This window comes from Budorcas taxicolor, chromosome 14, assembly GCF_023091745.1.
Source record: "Budorcas taxicolor isolate Tak-1 chromosome 14, Takin1.1, whole genome shotgun sequence".
Taxonomy (NCBI): Eukaryota; Metazoa; Chordata; class Mammalia; order Artiodactyla; family Bovidae; genus Budorcas; species Budorcas taxicolor.
This window is the reverse complement of record NC_068923.1, coordinates 94,355,035-94,376,529: the sequence shown is the minus strand read 5'-3', so window position 1 is coordinate 94,376,529 and position 21,495 is coordinate 94,355,035. Positions and strand designations below refer to the sequence as shown.

General features: G+C 53.4%; 1 protein-coding gene across 2 annotated transcripts in view; it reads right to left on the bottom strand.

Annotated features, from left to right (window-relative positions):
* Window positions 1-21,495, bottom strand: part of DEPTOR (DEP domain containing MTOR interacting protein) — a 162,973-nt gene that overhangs the window by 27,374 nt on the left and 114,104 nt on the right. For both annotated transcript variants that reach the window (XM_052651523.1, XM_052651524.1), the window contains exon 8: window positions 19,643-19,747. In XM_052651523.1, coding sequence (XP_052507483.1) covers window positions 19,643-19,747 — 105 coding nt within the window. The remainder of the gene's footprint in view (window positions 1-19,642; window positions 19,748-21,495) is intronic.

The window sequence follows — 21,495 nt, the reverse complement described above, 5'->3', positions numbered from 1 at the left end:
CTTTTTAGTCTAGTAAAGCGGTGATGTTGCTTGAAGTAGGGTCTCCACCGTCTCTACCCACAGATGTTAATTTACTGACTCTAACAGACACTCAATGCGCACGTAGCGAAAAAAAAAGGGTTAGCTATTATCCCTGCCCTCGTAGAGCATGCGTCCTGGAAGGGATCGAGGAAAACACAGACGCAACTGTGAAGGAAATAAGCAGGGCGCTCTGAGAGCGGCAGGGGCTCCGGCACACACTGTCGGTCTGGTTCAGCTCACCTCATTCCGTCCACTCTCTCTCGCCCTAGGAAAGGTAGAAGACCGAACACTCAAATCCCCAGCCCCCTCTGCAGTGGCTGAACAGGACAATCTCAGCCAATGAGATGTGGGCAGGAACGCTACGAAAACTTCCCTTCCCGGGACCTCCCTGGTGGTCCAGTGGTTGAGACCACACGTCCCCTACGGTGCAGCCTTGATCCCTGATTGGGGAACCTAGATCCCACGTGCTGAGTAGCGAGACACAGACAAAGGAAAAAAGGCTTCCCAGCCGAACTGAGGAGGAGGAAGTGTGTAAAGTGAGGTGTCAAAGATAAGGAGCCAAGCAAAGAGAATTCTACGTGGAAGAAACAGCGAATGCAAGCTTGCCTGGTGGCTCAGCTGGTAAAGAACCCGCCTGCAATGTGGGAGACCTGGGTTCAATCTCTGGGTTGGGAAGATCCCCTGGAGAAGGAAAGGCTACCCACTCCAGTGTTCTGGCCTGGAGAATTCCATGGACAGTCCATGGGGTCACAAAGACTTGGACACGACTGAGGGACTTTCACTTTCTTATGGAGAGAAAGCAACCACTGGCTTGAGGAACTAAAATGTGGTGATGGAGATGAGCAAAGAGGAAGGAGGCCAGGAGAGAAGGTCTGAAAGCCAAGCAGAGGTCAGATCGCCTGGGACCTGGAGGCTGAGGTGACCCTCTGAGAGTTGACCCTGACCCCAACATGATCCCAAAGCCGTCCAGCAGGGGAGCGGCAGAACCCGGCTGCCTCGGCTGCCGGGCAGAGAATGAATGACGAGGCTGCAAGAGTGGGTGTAAGTGGGCCTCCCTGCTGGTCCAGGGGTTGGGAGGCTGCCTGCCAGTGCAAGGGACTCCGGTTTGACGCCTGGTCCAGGAAGGCCCCATGAGCCTCGAGCCCACACGCCACAGCGCCTGTGGCTCCGTGCCCTGGGGCCCGTGCTGTGACCAGAGCCGCCGCCGCAACGCAAAGCTCGGGCACTGCAGCTACACAAAAGCCCCTGCTCGCCGCAGCTGGAGAACGTCTGTGCGGCAACCCAGAGCAGCCAAAACCTTGAAAAAAATTTCTTAAGTGTAAAGGAAAAAAGGGTAGGTGTAAGGAGGCCAGTCAGGGCCACAGCAATGCTGCTGGGAGGAGACAGTGGCTTGGATTTGGGAGAACAAAGAGAAACAGAGGCAGCTGAGCTACATTCTGCAAGCATCTGGAATTGGAGGGGAAAGAAAGGCAGGCATGACTTCCAGATTTCTGGCCTCGGCAACTGGGCGGACAGTAGCGATGTTCACTGAGATGGAAGAGACTGGAGGAGGGACAAGAATGTGGAAAACAGGGCATGCAATCAGCTCAGCCGCGTGATTCCCGTCCCAGGGCCGAGCCTCTGCCAAACGAGTGTCCTCCCGACTCGGCTCCCACCATCGCCCCTCCCCCACAGGCTCTCCTGGGAGACCGGCAAGCTGTAGCCGCCACACCAACAGTAGTTGACTTTATCTGGCAGAAAAACATTCATGAGTAGAAGTGAGAGGCTCTAAAGGCAAATGGCAGGCTCAGCACATGACTTTGCAATCTTGAGCATGGAATTTGGAAAATGAATGAAACGTGCAAACTTACAAAAATGTGTATTTGAGACCTCAAGTCTTGCTCCCAGTCACATTCCTACCAAACAGATACACCACAGCTTGTAATTAAATATCTGAGTGAAGAATTACCATCTGCCTCATCTCTGGACCTGAAGCTCCACGAGCACAGGGGCCTCGCTTGTTCTACCAGCGGACCCACAGGGCACCCACGTGCATCAGGCATGCAGATTCACCGCCTCGTAGCTCTGGAGGCTGGGAGGGTGGGATCATGGTGCCCGCGGGGCCTCGCGCTTTCTCCTGCTCTGTAGGAGACCCCTCCTTCTGGAGGCTGGGAGTGTGGGATCACAGTGCCCACAGGGCCACACGCTTTCTCCTGCTCTGTAGGAGACCCCTCCTTCTGAAGGCTGGGAGTGTGGGATCACGGTGCCCACAGGGCTACACGCTTTCTCCTGCTCTGTAGGAGACCCCTCCTTCTGGAGAGTGGGATCACGGTGCCCACAGGGCTACACGCTTTCTCCTGCTCTGTAGGAGACCCCTCCTTCTGAAGGCTGGGAGTGTGGGATCACGGTGCCCACAGGGCCACACGCTTTCTCCTGCTCTGTAGGAGACCCCTCCTTCTGGAGGCTGGGAGTGTGGGATCACAGTGCCCACAGGGCCACACGCTTTCTCCTGCTCTGTAGGAGACCCCTCCTTCTGGAGGCTGGGAGTGTGGGATCACGGTGCCCACAGGGCCTCGCGCTTTCTCCTGCTCTGTAGGAGACCCCTCCTTCTGGAGGCTGGGAGTGTGGGATCACGGTGCCCACAGGGCTACACGCTTTCTCCTGCTCTGTAGGAGACCCCTCCTTCTGGAGGCTGGGAGGGTGGGATCACGGTGCCCGCGGGGCCTCGCGCTTTCTCCTGCTCTGTAGGAGACCCCTCCTTCTGGAGGCTGGGAGGGTGGGATCACGGTGCCCACAGGGCTACACGCTTTCTCCTGCTCTGTAGGAGACCCCTCCTTCTGGAGGCTGGGAGTGTGGGATCACAGTGCCCACAGGGCCACACGCTTTCTCCTGCTCTGTAGGAGACCCCTCCTTCTGGAGGCTGGGAGTGTGGGATCACGGTGCCCACAGGGCTACACGCTTTCTCCTGCTCTGTAGGAGACCCCTCCTTCTGGAGGCTGGGAGTGTGGGATCACGGTGCCCACAGGGCCTCGCGCTTTCTCCTGCTCTGTAGGAGACCCCTCCTTCTGAAGGCTGGGAGTGTGGGATCACGGTGCCCACAGGGCCACACGTTTTCTCCTGCTCTGTAGGAGACCCCTCCTTCTGGAGGCTGGGAGGGTGGGATCACGGTGCCCGCGGGGCCTCGCGCTTTCTCCTGCTCTGTAGGAGACCCCTCCTTCTGAAGGCTGGGAGTGTGGGATCACGGTGCCCACAGGGCTACACGCTTTCTCCTGCTCTGTAGGAGACCCCTCCTTCTGGAGGCTGGGAGTGTGGGATCACGGTGCCCACAGGGCCACATGCTTTCTCCTGCTCTGTAGGAGACCCCTCCTTCTGGAGGCTGGGAGTGTGGGATCACGGTGCCCACAGGGCCACACGCTTTCTCCTGCTCTGTAGGAGACCCCTCCTTCTGGAGGCTGGGAGGGTGGGATCACGGTGCCCGCGGGGCCTCGCGCTTTCTCCTGCTCTGTAGGAGACCCCTCCTTCTGAAGGCTGGGAGTGTGGGATCACGGTGCCCACAGGGCTACACGCTTTCTCCTGCTCTGTAGGAGACCCCTCCTTCTGGAGGCTGGGAGGGTGGGATCACGGTGCCCGCGGGGCCTCGCGCTTTCTCCTGCTCTGTAGGAGACCCCTCCTTCTGGAGGCTGGGAGGGTGGGATCACGGTGCCCGCGGGGCCTCGCGCTTTCTCCTGCTCTGTAGGAGACTGCCTCCTTGCACCCTCCAGCATCCGATGTTTGCTGGCAATCCTCGGCGTGTAGATACACCCCTCGCCATCACATGGCCATCTTCTCCACACGTGTCTTCACACTATCTTTATTCTGTGTGGATCTATGTCAAACAGCCCCTTTTTATAAGTAAAAACCAGCCAAACTGGAGGAAGGCCTAATGAGCTCATCTTAACTTGATTACCTCTTTCAAGATCCTATGTCCAAATAAAGTCACATTCTTAGGTACTGGGAGTTAGGACTTCAATATATCTTTTCGTTCAGGACCAGAACACACTTGAATCCATCAGAGTCGCCCAGAGTAGACTCAACATTTCCCAGATTCCCTTGCAGCTAGGTGTGGCCATATGTGGTTATGTTCTAGTCAGTGGGATATAAACAGAAGCGGTGTGTGCAACTTCTCGGAAGAATCTTGAAGGGAGGAATAGTGCCCTTCTGCTGCCCTTCTGACTTTATGGAGAGCTGGAATGTAAGCCTAATGGCTGGCGTGACAGCAGCCATCCTAGACCCTGAGGTGGGGCTGGGAATGGAAAGTGAACAAAGTGAGAACACAGACCACAGCGACATATCTCGGTCTTAAACTAACTTTCTTTCAGCTTTTATGTGGCAAAGAAATACTAATCTCAACCACTGTTTCCAAGGTTTCACATAGCTCATAAAGGAAGCTAACTGTAACTGATATACCACCTTACACTGTGGAATCTTCTGTACGTCACACACTTGCAGAGACAGGAACTACTTTACCATATTTATCTTTACTCCCCATGACACTTGGATTGGTCGTGGGTGAATCCAGGAGTACAGCTTTGTAGAAGAATGTCCAGCCCTGGTTGGGACAGCTTTGAATTTCTAGCAGATATAGGCCAGTCTGGGGAGGCCCCTGACTTTACACCTGGAGGCAGGCTCGGGGTTACCTGGTTTTGAAGAGACCTGTAGAGGGCTGACAGGAGCTGGCCTCATACTATGTAGTTAGGACCCAGAAAAACTGGCTTCCCTGGTGCTCAGCTGGTAAAGAATCCGCCTGCAATGCGGGAGATCTGGGTTTGATCCCTGGGTTAGGAACATCCCTTGGAGAAGGGCATGGCAACCCACTCCAGTACTCTTGCCTGGAGAATCCCATGGACAGAGGTGCCTGGAGGGCTACAGTCTGTGGGGTCACAGAGAGTCAGACACGACTGAGCGACTAGGCACAGCACACACAGAAAGATCGAGTTCCCATCTATCTGTGAAGGACTGAGGGGGTCCAGGCTGTGCATGTCCCGGCAGTTGCCCTTCCGTTTCCTGAGACAGAGAGCAAAGAAAGCCAGTGTGAGGGCTTCCGGGTGGGGCGCTCGGTAAGAATCCATCTGCCAACGCAGAGGTCGTGGGCTTGACCCCGGGTCTGGGAAGACGCCACACACCATGGAGTGTCACAGCTGCTAAAGCCCGTGCACCTCAAGCCTGTTCTCCAAACAAGAGGAGCCCTGCAAGGAGGAGGCGCGCTGCAGCCAGAGAAAGCCGGCGCGCTGCAGCCAGAGGAAGCCGGCGCGCAGCCACGAAGGCCCAGCACAACCAAAAGTAAGCAAGCAGCAACAGAAACAAGAAGCCGGCACTGAGTCCCACAGCAGACCGACCCAGGAGCAGCGCAGGACGATGCTGAGACGCGTCCAGACGCTGCCGTCCTGTGGCTTCTGAAAGATCCCCTTTCCCACAGCTGCGAATAAAAGTGCTTAGTTTCACCTCAACGTGAAAAAGCTTGTGTGTGTGTGTTTGCCACTCAGTTGTGTCCAACTCTGTTGAGACCCCATGGACTGTAGCCCAGCAGGCTCCTCTGTTCATGGGATTCTCCAGGCGGGAATACTGCAGTGGGTTACCATTCCCTTCTCCAGGGGGTCTTCCCAACCCAGATTAACAGAAAACGAAAACAAACCCACTGGTACAGGCATAGCCATCCGTGGGACTGGAATTTGATGCAATGCCAGTAACCGCTTATTTTCAGATGCACCTTTAATAAACTCTGAAATCGGGTCACATCTTACGTCCTATGCATCTTATATTTGATGAAATATGTTAGCTGATGCTCAAGAAATAGCTGTCATGTGACAGGCAAGGGGCTTGATACTTCATACACACTTCTTACTCGTTCTCACAGTCACACCACCAAGCAGTCAACACTGCCATTTTAAGATGAGAAACGGAGCTCTGGCGTTTCTAAGGGAGTGAAAGGATTGCACTGGCATGCTGAAATACGGCAGAAACATGTGATCACATCGACGCTGGTTCCCACGATACCCTATTCTGGCTACTGTTTGGTTACCTTGTGATATGTGTTTGTAAACATAAACTTACCTAAGCCAGAGTCAGCCAGAAGACACAGAACAACACAGAGATTCTAACAAGCAACATAATAAATGACACCTACAAACAGTTGCTGTTTACTGTGAGCCAGCTACCGCGCCGGGTCACACCTCGTTGAACTGCAACTATTATAAGGGTCATGTGGCAGGTGAAGAATTTAAGCAAGAAGGGGCAAGACAGGGGCAGGGGATTAAAAGGCACAAACTACTATGTATAAAATAAATAAGCCGGGGCCCCCCTGGTGCCGCCGTGACTAAGACTCCATGCTCCCAGCTCCGGGGCCTGGGTTCGATCCCTGGTCAGGGAACTAGCTCCCACATGCTGCAACTAGGTGTCCAAACTCCACAACCTAAGATCCCGCAGACCCCTGCAAGCCATAATGAAGACGGACAAGCCTGCAGGCGGTGGTTAAGACCCAGCACAGCCAAATACATCAAGATTAAAAATAAATAAACAAGCCACAGGGATCTATAGTACAACACAGGGAAAGCGGCCAATCTTTTGTAACAGCTACAAATGGAGGACCACCTTTACCAGCTGTTTCTAAGTGAATTGGTTTTCAGCGGCGCTGGGTCTTCACTGCTTTCTCTAGTTTCAGCAAGCGGGAGCTACTCTTCCTTGAGGGGTGAGGGCTTCGCCTCGCGGAGGCAGAGCTCGGGCCTCATGAGTTGTACTGCAAGCTCTGTGGCGTGTGGAAGCTTCCCGGACCAGGGGCCGAACCTGAGTCCCCTGCACGGGCAGGTGGGTTCTTATCCACTGAGTCACCAGGAAAGTTGTAAAAATTGTTAACCACTATGCTGCACAACTGAAACTTAAATAATACTGCCCATCAACGATACCTTGATGAAATTTTTAAAAAAAAGGTGTTCAGGCTTAGATTTTAAGTCGTTATCCTGGGTCCTATGGAAGGCGTGAAGTTGGGACTCAAACATTTGGTGTCTGACACCCAAGCTGTGCACTCCATGACCCAAGCAAGCAATCTGAGCCTTCAGTGAACACAGGATGGACCACAAGATGAAGGTGATGTAATGGATCAGATGGAAGGAAGGAGAAGCCAGACATGACTTCCGGGAATCTTCTCGGGGATTTTTAAAAAATTAATTTCTATTGGAGTATAGTTGTTTTATGATGTTATATTAGATTCTTGCTGTACAGCAAAGTGAGTCAGTCATAGGTATGCACATATCCCTCTTCTTAAAAATTTATTTACTTTTAACTGAAGGATAATTACCATACTGTGTGGGTTTCTGCCATACCTTAACATGGATCAGCCACGGGTACACACACTCCCCTGCCCCTGAGCCTGCAGGATCCCTCTGTTTTAGACGGCCTTCCATTTAGTGAGCACGGAGCACCGAGCTCCTGCGCTGTAAGGAGGCTCTCCTTAGCTATCTATTTACACACTGTGTACGTGTGTCAGTTTCTGGGAGGTTTCGGAAAGGCTGGGGTAGGCTCGCCGGGTGACAGCGTTCAGAAAGGGCCTTGCAGCCTCAGGGGGCTTCCCAGGTGAAGAAGCCGCCTGCTGACGAGGAGCGCTCCTGGGTCGGGGAGACGCCCTGGAGGAGGGCGCGGGACCCCTGCAGTGTCCTCCCGGAAAGCCCCGTGGGCAGGGGGCCTGGCGGCTGCAGCCCACGGGGTCCAGAGTCGGGCACGGCTGGCGCCTTGCACGCGCTCACGCGGGTTTCCAGACACGCTTAGGACAGAAACACGGGGGACGTGGGAGGAACCGGCAGAAGGAAAACGGCAACTCCGAGCGGACGGCTGGAGCCCCGGGAAGCGGGAAGGACCCCGGACTGGAGAGGGCCTCGCACCCGCCCCGCGGGCCAGGGTGCAGTCAGGCCTCGGGCAGGCGGCAGCCGCCTCTCCGGAGCCGGAGGAGGCTCCACACGGGCCTCAGCCAGGAGAGCAGAGGCCCGGGCAGGCCTGGGGTCTGCCCGACGCTAAAGCCTGCGCTGGTCTCTGCAGACGGAACCGGGAGCGGCCGCCCCTGGCCCCGCGGAGGCCGGGAACGCTCGGTGCCAGGCGCCACGCAGGGGCGCACCTTCGGCGGCTCTGCAGGGCCTGTACTTACAGGCTGTGTCCTCGGTCACACGGAAGTTATGACTCAACTCAAACTCCCGCTTTATAAATCTCTTAACCTCCCCCCTCCAACTCACGCATTTCCACTGGGGGTGACCTAGTTCCCAAAGGGGTAAAGAACTGCCGCCTGGAGTCTGAAAACCAGGCTTCCTCTTTCATGTGCGAAGCCCGCACACACACATCCGTACACACAGACAGTCCGTGGACAGGCCTACAGCCGCCTGTGGGCTCTACATTTTACGGAGAGAGAGAGGATTAAGGGGAAAACGTCTGTCAAATGCTCCTTAAAAGGACAAGTGAAGTCGCTCCGTCGTGTCCGACTATTTGCGACTCCGTGGACTGTAGCCCACCAGGCTTCTCCGTCCATGGGATTCTCCAGGCAAGAGTACTGGAGTGGGTTGCCACTTCCTGCTCCAGGGGATCTTCCTGACCCAGGGATCGAACCCGGGTCTCCCGCATTGGAGGCAGACGCTTTACCCACTGAGCCACAAATAGCAGGCTGAGAGGCGCTGCTCTAACTCACGGCCGCCCTTCCTCCCCATACGCCCTTAGCGGTGCAGGCAGGTCCCAGCAGGCACCCGTGCCTTCTTCACTTTTGTCTCACGCTGGAGTACAGCTGTTGACAGTGCTGGGACAGGGTCAGGCGGACAGCACCGGACTCAGCCGTGCACACCCACGCACCCCTCTCCCCCAGACTCCGCTCTCATCCGGGCTGCCACGTGACCCTGAGCAGGGCTCCCCAAGCGCACAGTAGGTCTTGCCCACGTTAAATGCAGCAGTGTGTACACATCCTCCGCAAACTCCCAAACTGTCCTTCCCCCCCTGCTCTTGCCCCCGGTAACGGCTCCACTCTGAGTTTCTGCTTTATGGAATAAACTCTCCGTGTGTGTATGTGTACACACGCCTGCACATGTGAACACACTGCAACCATGGGCGTGAGCGGGTGCATGCATGTGCACACACGTGCAGCTATACTTAGGTCTACCTGAGTTCTACCCATTCTTGGTGTGTGTGGGTTTTTTTCTGGCCATGCCACAGGGCGTGTGGGCTCTTAGTTCCCCAAGCAGGGATCGAACCTGTGCCCGCTTCCCTGGAAGTGGCCTGAACCGCTGGACCTCCACGGAGCCCCAGTCTCTACTCATACTTTGGGTCTCAGCTCAAGCACCCTCCCCTGGGGACGTGCGCCTTGTTGTGCCCCGCTGGCCCACACAGAGGAGAAGTCAGGCCCCCTGTTTGTCCCCGCACCTCTGTTTATACACTCCGGAGTGGAGTTCTGGGGTGGTGGTCTCTCTCCCTCTCCAGACCATAAATCCCAGCCAGGCCTGACATGACGGCAGGTGGCCGAGAAAGACGAAGTGAACACAGAACTGCGGAGCTGCCCTGTCTTCTCCAGGGCGAGCAGGGAGGGCAGGGAGCAGAAAGGAGGTCTGAGCTGAGGCCCCGAGGCACGCAGGCTCCCCACAGCCAGAGCCGCAGACCCTCCTGCCCACCAGGCCCGGGTGAGCAAAGCACTGGCCCTTCTGCTCCCAGTCGGCTGAGCACAGCCCAGCACGCCCGCACGCCCAGCCTTCCCGGGCTCAACTGCAAAGGAGCTGCCTTACCCCACGGTGCACAACTTTCTTCACACGAGCTTCCTTCACACGAGCTTCCTTCACACGAGCTTCCTTCACACGAGCTTCCTTCACTCGAGCTTCCTTCACACGAGCTTCCTTCACACAAGCTTTCTTCACACGTGTTGGCAGTCATCCCACCATTTGCTACTCCAGCGCCCAAACGGTCTTGGCAAATTAATTAGGAATTTGGGAGGCCAACTTGGCTTCTCTTGGTTAGGAGGCAAATTCCATGAAATATACAGGCTTTGTGGCCATGGGGAGGAAAGACCAAAAAAAGCAGGATTTTGACATTTTTCTTTTATATGAGAAATAGGAATTTTTGAAAGGAGGAAAAAAAGAACACAATGACCACTAATTTCTTACTGTGACTCAGATGGTTCTGTCTCCATATAAACACACAAAGAAACAAACAAACAGTGAAAAGAGGCCCCACACATCCACATCCATCAATTCATAACAGCAGGAAACACGAGGAGAAGCCAGGAGTCTTGGAATCCCTGTGAGAGCTGGCACGAGGCTGCATGAAAACTTGAATACCATTTCTCACAGGATTTAATTATTCCCACCAGGAAAAAAGAAACAAAACTTACCAGAAAAGAGCAAGGATATCTTTTGTTTCTTATTTGTAAATATGGCTCAAATGCCTTCACAGTCTGAAGGCTGAATGGTTTGCTCAGATAAGTGTTTGATTAAACTAGCAGACGTCCATTTTTTTTTTTTTACATCCTTCACTTGGATGACCCCGCAAGATCAGTCCTGGCCTAGGTGAGGGGCTGGTGCCAAGAACACGCATTATTTATTTGACCTTCTGCAAGCAAAGGCAGGTGGACGTGTGACCACCTCAACAACTCATCTTGAACTGAACACAAATTCCCCACACAAGACACAGGGAAGGTTAAGAACCACTGAGCAGCCCACAGGGGGTTGAGGTTTTGTTGGATGATATCATCTCCCACTTCCCCGGGTGGCTCAGATGCTAAAGAAGCTGCCTGCAATGCAGGGGACCTGGGTTTGATCCCTGGGTCTGGAAGATCCCCTGGAGGAGGGCATGGCAACCCACTCAAGTGATCTTGCCTGGAGAATTCCAAGGACCGGGGAGCCTGGCGGGCAACAGTCCACGGGGTTGCCAAGAGTCGGGCTCGACTGAGCGATTAACACACACAGGCCATCTGCTGAGCTCTGCCCCATGGGCTTGTATTTTTTGAAATAATGCAACAGGAAACATTATTAGGAGTTTGGGGCAAAGAGACCAGATTTAAGGCTAGCTGTGGCATTCCCAAGCTTGGTGACCTTGAGAAAGGGACTAAGTGGGCCTCAGGTTCCTCATTTGCAAGGGGGGAGGACATTTCCCACTCCCCTTTCCAGACCTGTAAGAACAATAAAAGCGGTACCGGGTATGAGAGGTGTGGGCGTACAGCGCCCGTGTGCAACGAGTAAGCTCCTCAGCCTTCTCCAGAAGCACCAGCTCACTGGGCCAGGCAACACGTGTGCTCCCAGCACTTACGAAAGGGCCAGGAAGACAGCAGTTAAAGGCAGACAAGGTTCTACTGGAGACAAATGATAACCTATTAGGTACTATTATCCAGTTCGGATGAGGGTTACACCTTGAAAAGACAAGACAGGGTGATACGATAAAGAGTAACTGGAGGAAGACAAGGTGTTTAAAGAAGGCTTCTCTGAAAAGCTGACGTTGAATCTGAAGCTTGAATGGAAACCAAGGAAGCAGCTGCCCAGCCTGAGGCCAGTGGAGCCGCAAGCGAAGCAGGCTGGAGATGGTGTTTCCACCAAAAGAGCCCGATGACGGACTCCGAGGCCCCGGAAGGTGACTGGCACCGTCCTAACCGCAAGGGGATGCCAGGCTTCCCAGGTGGCTCCGTGGTAAGGAACCCGCCTGCAGCGCAGGAGACCCGGGTCTAATTCCTGGGTCGGGAAGATCCCCTGGAGGAGGAAACGGCAACCCACTCCAGCATTCTTGCCTGGAGAATCCGATGGACAGAGGAGCCTGGCGGGCTACGGTCCATGGGGTCCACGACTTGGTGATTAAACAACAAAGAGCCAGCGTCATGTGATTCGATTTACCTGGCACATATCTAGGCACAATCAGGGTGTATTTGTCAGTCTTCCCTGACTCGAATGGAAGATAGCTCCTAGAGGATCATGAAAATCAAGTTATGACAGAGAATGGGACCCACATTTGGGTTCAGACTTGACAGACTTTTGTGATTAAAAACAAAAAAGAGAGATGTCATTAAAGGCTGCGATATGAAACCAAGTTTAAGTGATGTTATTAGACTGTAGCCTGTGGAATATCTTGGGAAGGAATTTTATTCCTTTTCAACATAGAGGAAAAGAGACTAAAGAAATATAATTATTCCTCCTGGGACCATTTCTTCCTTTAGGATTTTACTGTCTAGCTGCTGATATGAAGTGGACTCAGCCCAGAAAGGTCAGGCACACAGAAGACACTCAGGAAGTTACTGCTTTTCTCTTCTTTCCTCCTTGCCCCGTCGTGCTAAAATGAACCAGAAGCTACTGGAATGGAATCCCTAAAGGATGAATGAGTCCCTGAGGGGGAGTCTAGGGACCAGACTCTTCCAGAGGAAAGCACACTGCAGGGGGAGGCTCCGCTCTGGGTGGCTCCCGTGTTTCACGCTCCACGCTAGAGCCGCTGTGCCAAGCAAAGGCCCTCCATGCCAGAGGCCTGCAGATTGCACTTTTCACATAGAAGAACTTTCAACATAAGAACAACTCCGGGATTTCCCCGGTGGTCCAGTGGTTACTGCCGGAGACCCAGGTTTGATCCTTGCGTCGGGAAGATCCTCTGCAGAATGGCAACCCACTCCAGCATTCTTGCCTGGAGAATCCCATGGACAGAGGAGCCTGGCAGGCCACAGTCCAGGGGATCGCACAGAGCCGGAGACGACTGAGCAACTAACATTTTCACTTTCACTCCAGTGGTCAAGAATCCACCTTCCAATGCAGGGGATGTAGGTTCAATCCCTGGCCGGGGAACTTCACTCCCACGTGCTACAGAGCGACAAGGTCTGCGCGCCACACCGAGGCCAAGTGCGGCAACTAGGACCTGACTCGGCAGGATGAGTAAATAAATGTTAAAGAAAGTGCCACCAAAATAATAATAATAAAATCATTTTAAAAAATAACTTTGATTCAAAGATGGCGCTTCAAAGTGAGGATTCTGATGATCCTATTACCATTATTCTCTAGGCTGGGAAAGGGAGGTATGAAAGAAGTATAAAAACTTTACCAGAAAAGGTGTAATGAGTTGCCTTCTTTGTTACATGGGTCCCGATTCAGACAAAACCGAAAATAAGGTTCTACGTGGTGCTTCTGGTAACATCTGCCCCCTTTTCGGTGTCTTGGGACAAGCATGCTGCGACTGCGTGAGGAGGTGATTGGAAGAGACGCAGACGAGTGAAAACAAAACTTCAAACAAGCAGGGGATGACGTAGAAGTCTTCTGACTGAAACACTTGAGAGTCAGTCCCATTTACAGCTGAACTCAGGCTGGAAGCTTCCCTGGCCTGCATCTCCGCGATGTCCCCGCTGCAGCTCAGCTGCCTGAGCCGCCCCAGCTGCAGGGTCAGCAGCGCGGAGGTGCCGGGCGTGGGGGCAGGTCATAGACCCCGCCAATCCCATCCAGAGGAGAAGGCGGTGATCCTCTTCACTCTCCCTAAGGAGGCATGTTCTCTGGACCTTTTCCAGAACTGCCAGAGAAGGAAATTCTAATACAGGCACGATGGTTGCGTGTTTGCCCAGTCTCTCAGTCATGTTTGACTCTGAGAACCCATGGACTATAGCCCACCAGGCTCCTCTGTCCATGGGATTCTCTAGGCAAGAACACTGCCATGGGTTGTCACGCCTTCCTCCAGGGGATCTTCCCAACCCAGGGATTGAACCCCCATCTCCTGCGCTGGCAGGTAGATTCTTTACCACCAAGCTACCCAGGAAACCTTCATGGACTAAGGGTTCCCTTTAAGCAGGCAAAGAGCTCCTCTCTGGGTCCGAAAGATCAAGAAGCATTAAGAGGGGAACACAGCACCCAGGCTCTCCAGTCTGGGCCTGTCCTGTCCACACAAAAAGGTGTCCCCGCCACTGAATAGTTTCCAAGCCCCAAGGTAAACTAAAAGCGAGAAATGGCAAGCGTACGAAACCTTGGTTACCACACGGTTTCTGTTTTGGCAAGAAAAGGAGAGAGATTAAGCAGCCATGTAGGAAAATTCCACTGGACGGGAAGGCCACAGAGGGCCAGACGAAAAGCGCCGTCTACACTGGAAAGTAGGAGAACACGGGCTCTGACCTCAGGGGCGGGCCTGGTCTCCTGGGAGAAAGTGATGCGGGAGGCAAAGGTGGGCGCTTTGCACTGTCTTAGGTTAGCTCGGGCCGGTCAGCGGGGCTAAAGGCGTCTGGCCAGAGTTTGGAGCAACTTTCACCACCCAGACCAAGCGGGTAGGTCACTGCCCAGGTCACTGGCTCCTTCCCCAGGACAGGCTCTCGTAGGGTCAGCGCTGCTGCCCATATAGACGGAGGCTGCACACCCATACACACTGCCCTGAAGTCACGAGCAGCAGTGACGTGACAGGTCAGTGGGAACAAGCCTCCAGGACTGGGTTACACAAGGGCTTTTCATAGAACTTATTTAATAACAAATGCATATGGCAAAATTAGGAAATTATCTATTCATCATTTTCTGTAACAAAGTAACGGACTAAGCAAATAAATACACACAAGTAAATTATATGGAGGAGCCGTGGTATTCCCTCATTTTCATTAAAATAATTTTTTTTAATTGGAGTGTAACTGGTTTACAATGTTGTGTTTATTTCTGCTGTACAACGTGAATCAACTATACGCACACGTACATTCCCCTCCTCTTGGACCTCCCACCCTGCCAGTCATCACAGAGCACCGAGCTGAGCTCCCTCTACGCGCTGTTATTTTACACATCGTAGCTTCCCTGGTGGCTCAGCTGGTAACGAATCCGCCTGCAATGAGGGAGACCTGGGTTCAATCCCTGGGTTGGGAAGATCCCCTGGAGAAGGGAATGGCAACCCACTCCAGTATTCCGGCCTAGAGAATCCCATGGACTGTGTAGTCCACGGGGTCCCAAAGAGTCGGACACGACCGGGTGACTTTCACTTTCACTAGTGTATATACGTCACTGTCACTGGTGTGTACGTCACCGGTGTATATGTCATCAGTGAATATGTCATCAGTGTATATGTCATGGGGCACACGTCACTGTCACCGGTGTATACGTCACTGTCGCCGGTGTACACGTCGCCGTCGCCGGTGTACACGTCGCCGTCGCTGGTGTATACGTCGCCGTCGCCGGTGTGCGTACGGCAGTGCTACTCTCCCAATTCGTCCACCCTCAGCCTCCCCTCCTCGCTCCTCTGCTCACAGATCCACTCTCTACATCCGTGTTTCTGTCCCTGCCCTGCAAATAGGCTCATCTGTTCCATTTTTCTAGCTTCTATATAAGGGCATTAATATATGATACCTGTTTTTCTCTTTCTGACTTCTGCCACTCTGTATCTGTCATTTTCATTTAGCCAACAGCACACTCAAAATACATCTCAATATATTCACTCCAATACAGAGTTTGATCAAAAGCAGGCTTTTAAAACAAGGCTATATCTTGGTCTTTCTTTTTTTATTCTTAGTCTTAAGATTCCATTTCAGAGTTTCTATTAAATGACATATGCTGTGTTAGATAACTTGAGCAGACTTTTCCTTCGGCTCAATCTCCCAGCATTTTTAGTGTGCTGATGTGCTTTTCTGTGCATCTCCGAGACAGGGACAGTGCGCAGCAGTTGGAAGCCGTTTTGATCACGGAGCCTCAGGACAGGACATTTTGCTGGACTCAGCTCAGTTCAGTCCAGTCGCTCAGTCGTGTCCGACTCTGCGAACCCATGGACTGCAGCACGCCAGAGCTCCCTGTCCATCACCAGCTCCCCCACCACCCAAACTCATGTCCACTGAGTCAGTGATGCCAACCCACCATCTCATCCTCTGTGGTCCGCGTCTCCCCCTGCCCTCAGTCTTTCCCAGCATCATGGTCTTTTCAAATGAGTCAGCTCTCCACGTTGCTGGACTAGAGAGCTGTATGATGCAAGTTTGGAAATGTAGCTCTGCTGAATTCTGTACTGCCCTACAACATGCAAAAACCATTGTACACCCCACCTGAGAAACTAAGACTATAAACCATGAGTGTTATCTTCTGAAACTGACAAAAATATCCCAGGTTACCCATCAATCAGTGTAGAGATATCAAGGAGTTAATTATCAACAGACAACACCTGGAACAGTTATGCATATTAATAACAGTGAACTGAAGTCAATGAAACACACCTGGCTAAGCAAACCAAGGTCTTTAGCTGCAATGTAAATCCATCGCTTCCCCAAAGGAAATCTGCTTTGAGTCAAAGCTCCACGCAAGCAAGTGTACGCTCAGAAGCGAAGCACTCTGCCAAAAATAATTTATACGGAGGTAGTTTACTGTGGAAACAAAATATGAAACTCTTCCCACAGCCAAGAGTCCCACTAGAAAAGGGGAAAATTCGGCCTCGGCACAGAAGCAGGTGCTCCCTGCCGGCTCTCCTGCTCTGGGTTCCTGGGTACCGTGCCCACCGCACACAGACGCACTCGGCCAGCAAGGCGCATGGACCGTGCACAGAGCACAAGCCTGTGAAAGGAGACTGCTTACGCTCTGACTCACTCGTGTCAGACTCTTTGGGACCCCACGGACTGTCGCCCACCAGGCTCCTCCGTCCATGGGATTTCCCAGGCAAGAATACTGGAGTGGGTTGCCACGCCCTCCTCCAGGGGATTGCCCCATCCCAGTGATCGAACCCAGGTCTCCTGCACTGCAGGCAGATTCTTTACCTTCTGAGTCACCAAAGAGACCCCTGTATGAAGGATGTGCTCAAATCAGAGTCAGTCCCCAACCCAGCACCAGTCACCCAGCGCGGCCGTAATCCCTGCTCTGGGCCCACCTCTCTTGTCCAGAAGGTGAGTCACTGCCCGGGGGTAAATGCTGGGAACCAGGGCAGTGCAGGCCCGAACCACGCCTGCAGCTCCACTGGCCTGCTGCTCTGGAAGAGGGACTGATGGGCGTGGATGAAAGTGTTGGAGGCATAAAGCCACAGCCTGTGGCTTTCATGTCTTCTGCGCCCACCCAAGATCCCAGATAAGCAAGAGGTAAATGTCCTCTGTGAGACAGGACAAAACTGCGAGATAAAGGTGTTTTGAGGCAGAAAACCAATGATCTCAATATCCTCTTATACCGTATTTCTTTATAAATAAAAACAATGTATATAAATGTACATATACATATAAGAAATCTGGCAGAATATAAATAAAGATGTTAACAGCTATACACTTTATGCCAACTACACTTCCAAAGTGCTGCTTAAAAATGGGAATATCTATCAGTTAGTAAAGATGATAGGCAGGTACAATTTTTTTCCTGCTTGTGAATATTTTCCAAAATTTTTCAATTCTATATTCATTACTTTGATAGAAAAAATAGGAAATTTTCAAAAATCTTACACAATTCACTCAATTGTCTGATGTGTGTGTATTTCTTTGCAGTTTTTCGAGTGTTTCAACATACCTAATCCATAAAGCAGCAGAATGAAATACGATGATCATTTCAGAGGGGAGGAAACAGGCAATGAGATGTTATGAAACTTATTCAAAGAGCTGGTTAAAAAAAAAAACAACAACACTAAACTTCTCTTTTCTTCCAAACGCCACGACTTTTCTTCTCTTTTTCTATTTGCTATTTCTTATGGTCTTAATGGGCTCTGCTGGCTGCATAAACACCACAGGTACGTACTCTGTGTACAACACAGGCAGTGGAGTTCTCGTATAAGACTCAGCAAAAATATACAAGCAGCTCCTGCAGCTCAATTCCAGAAAAATAAACGACCCAATCAAAAAATGGGCCAAAGAACTAAATAGACATTTCTCCAAAGAAGACATACGGATGGCTAACAAAGACATGAAAAGATGCTCAACATCACTCATTATCAGAGAAATGCAAATCAAAACCACAATGAGGTACCATCCCACGCTGGTCAGAATGGCTGCTATCCAAAAGTCTTCGAGCAATAAATGCTGGAGAGGGTGTGGAGAAAAGGGAACCCTCTTACACTGTTGGTGGGAATGCAAACTAGTACAGCCACTATGGAGAACAGTGTGGAGATTCCTTAAAAAACTGGAAATACAACTGCCATACAACCCAGCAATCCCACTGCTGGGCATACACACCGAGGAAACTAGAATTGAAAGAGACACGTGTACCCCAATGTTCATCTCAGCACTGTTTATAATAGCCAGGATATGGAAGCAACCTAGATGTCCATCAGCAGACGAGTGGATAAGAAAGTAGTGGTACATATACATAATGGAATACTACTCAGCCATTAAAAAGAATGCATTTGAATCAGTTCTAATGAGGTGGATGAAACTGGAGCCGATTATACAGAGTGAAGTAAGCCAGAAAGAAAAACACCAGTACAGTATACTAACACATATATAGGGAATGTAGAAAGATGGTAATGATGACCCTGTATGCAAGACGGCAAAAGAGACACAGATGTATAGAACAGTCTTCTGGACTCTGTGGACTCTGTGGGAGTCCAGAAGATGATGTGGGAGAATGGCATTGAAACAGGTCTATCATCATGTGTGAAACAGATTGCCAGTCCAAGCTCGATGCCTGAGACAGGGTGCTCAGGGCTGGTGCACCGGCATGACCCAGGGGATGGGATGGGGAGGGAGGCGGGAGGGGGGTCACGATGGGGAACACGTGTACACCCATGGCTGACTCGTGTCAATATAAGGCAAAACCCACCACAATGCTGAAAACTAATCAGCCTCCAATTAACATAAATAAATTTTAAAAATAATAAAAACGTTTCTGTCACTCAAAAAAAGAAGGCTTAAGCAAAAGTAAACTCTCTTTTTTCAAATTAAGTATTGGTTAAGGAAAGAAATGTAAAAAACAAAAACCCGAGGGAGATTTAGAAAACACAGACGCAGAGTCCAAGGGACGGGAAGACTCGCCCTCTTAGTTTCGACCTCACTTCGAAGCTCTTGGCTTCAACTCAACCTCGTTCAGAAAGGGCAAAGGTAAGGACAGAGGAGCGAGCGCGCAGGGAGGCAGGACACGCGGGGCGCGGGGCCGCGGGGGGCGCGGGGGGCGCGGCAGGACACGCGGGGCCGCGGGGGAAGCGGGGACGCAGGAGGCAGGACACGCGGGGCGCGGGGCCGCCGGGGGCGCGGGGGGCGCGGCAGGACACGCGGGGCGCGGGGCCGCGGGGGGCGCGGCAGGACACGCGGGGCGCGGGGCCGCGGGGGAAGCGGGGACGCAGGAGGCAGGACACGCGGGGCGCGGGGCCGCCGGGGGCGCGGGGGGCGCGGCAGGACACGCGGGGCGCGGGGCCGCGGCAGGACACGCGGGGCGCGGGGCCGCCGGGGGCGCGGGGGGCGCGGCAGGACACGCGGGGCGCGGGGCCGCGGGGGGCGCGGCAGGACACGCGGGGCCGCGGGGGAAGCGGGGACGCAGGAGGCAGGACACGCGGGGCGCGGGGCCGCGGGGTGCGCGGGGGGCGCGGCAGGACACGCGGGGCGCGGGCCGCGGGGGGCCCGGGGGGCGCGGCAGGACACGCGGGGCCGCGGGGGAAGCGGGGACGCAGGAGGCAGGACACGCGGGGCGCGGGGCGCGGGGCCGCGGGGGGCGCGGCAGGACACGCGGGGCCGCGGGGGAAGCGGGGACGCAGGAGGCAGGACACGCGGGGCGCGGGCCGCGGGGCCCATCCGTACCTTCATGCCCGCCGCCGCCGCCGGGCCGCTGGGGTCCACGGCCTGGATGTGGCACGGCTTGCTCCCGCGCACCACGAAGCCCCAGCCGACCGCGTCGCCGACGATCTAGAGAGGAAAACCACAGTCAGCAGCCCGCGGACGGCCCTGGTGCCCAGCCTCCAGGGGAGGAGGCCCGAGGGTGAACGCCTGCGCGAGGCAGCCTCCTCCGGCTCGTCTCCGCGCCGGCGGGACGGGGCTGCCTGCTTCCATCGCAAGCACAGGCTCACATGTTTATGCAGAAGCTGTGGCCCAGAAACACCTGCCGGGCGGAAAGAAGGCGCTACCGTGAACTCGCTGCTCCACAGACAATCGGCAGATGGCTGCTTTCTCAGGCTGTGTTGCAGTTTACCATCAGACTCCAATGGAAAGCTTAGATGATCGGAAAAACACGGTTGAAATTTCCCTCCGGGTCCACTTTCCCTTCTGCGTCCAAAGGATACTTTCCTCATGATCTTGCTACCTCACTGACTTCTAAACTAGTCATTTTAATTACTGAGGAGGAGAAACATGAAGAGTCTTGGCTTTCTTGAAACACAACTTAATGTACCAAGAAAAGACAGTGGAAAAGGACTCAAAGTTCTTAATTCTCAAGTCAACTCTGGTCCAAAAGTTGTTTGAAACTGGAGAGTGCTTTTTCCTGACAGAATTGTCATTAGAATCGGCAGTTACCTTTGCTGGGCAGCTCCCAGGCACGGCTCTAGCACACACCCCAGCCAAAATACAGACGACGGCCATTCACAATCGATTACTAGCAATGCTGGCGTTGATATTTAGAACCAAGGAGAATTTATACCTAAAACTACGCTCCACTGTCTCTTGAATGCAGAGATGGAGGAAAAGCAGAGAAGCAAATGACCCTTTGCTGACCGTCCTTGACGACTTTCAGGGCAGGCTTAGTACTCATCATCTCCACTTTTGCTTGCCTGAGAAGTTCTTTTCTGACTTACATATTTTGGGCTGTGCCAGCTGCTGCGGGCGGGGGCTGGTCTCCAGCTGCAGAGCGCAGTCTTGCCATTTCGGTGGCTTCTCACGCTGTGGTGCGCGGGCCCCAGGGCACTCGGGAGTCGGTAACTGTGGTGCACGGCCTTCGTTGCCGCGTGGCACGTGGTATCTTCTCAGACCAGGGATCAAACCCGTATCCCCAGCACTGGAAGGTGGGTTCTTAGCCACTGGACCAGCAGGGCAGACCTGAGAAGCTCTTTATCAGGCACTTTGCTGGCTTTCGGGTTTGGCGCTGTGAGTTCTTCATATGTGATTTCACTTCCAAACGTACAGTTTGCCTTTTCCTTGGATACGGACGTGTTGCCCGTGCTGTTTTCATATTGGTTGGCTATGAATGGACCCAACCGGCTTTAATTCCTTGCTGCTCAGAATGTGCTCCAGTCCTTGATAAATGTTTGCAGCACGGATGGTGTGGAAAGCTTTCCCCCACCTTGAGGTATTAAAGCACACATCAGAAGACTGAAGACAGGATGAGAAGAAGCGTTTTAAAGACGCCACTGATGCAGACGTGAGGAGACAGGAGGCCAGTGGGCGGGGCGGGGCGGGGAGGCGAGGCCAGCAGGGGGCGTGGGGGCGTCCCTGAGGGCCCCGAGGCTAAGACCCCACCTTCCAATAGGGGTCTGTGGGCCCGATCCCTGGGAGTCCAGAGGCTAAGCCCCCACCTTCTGATGCGGGGCTGTGGGCCTGATCCCTGGTCGGGAAGCTGAGCCCCCACCTTCCAGTGTGGGGCTATGGGCCTGACCCCTGGTTGTGACCCCACCTTCCAGTGCAGGGCTGTGGGCCTGCCCCCGGTCGGGAAGCTAAGCTCCCAC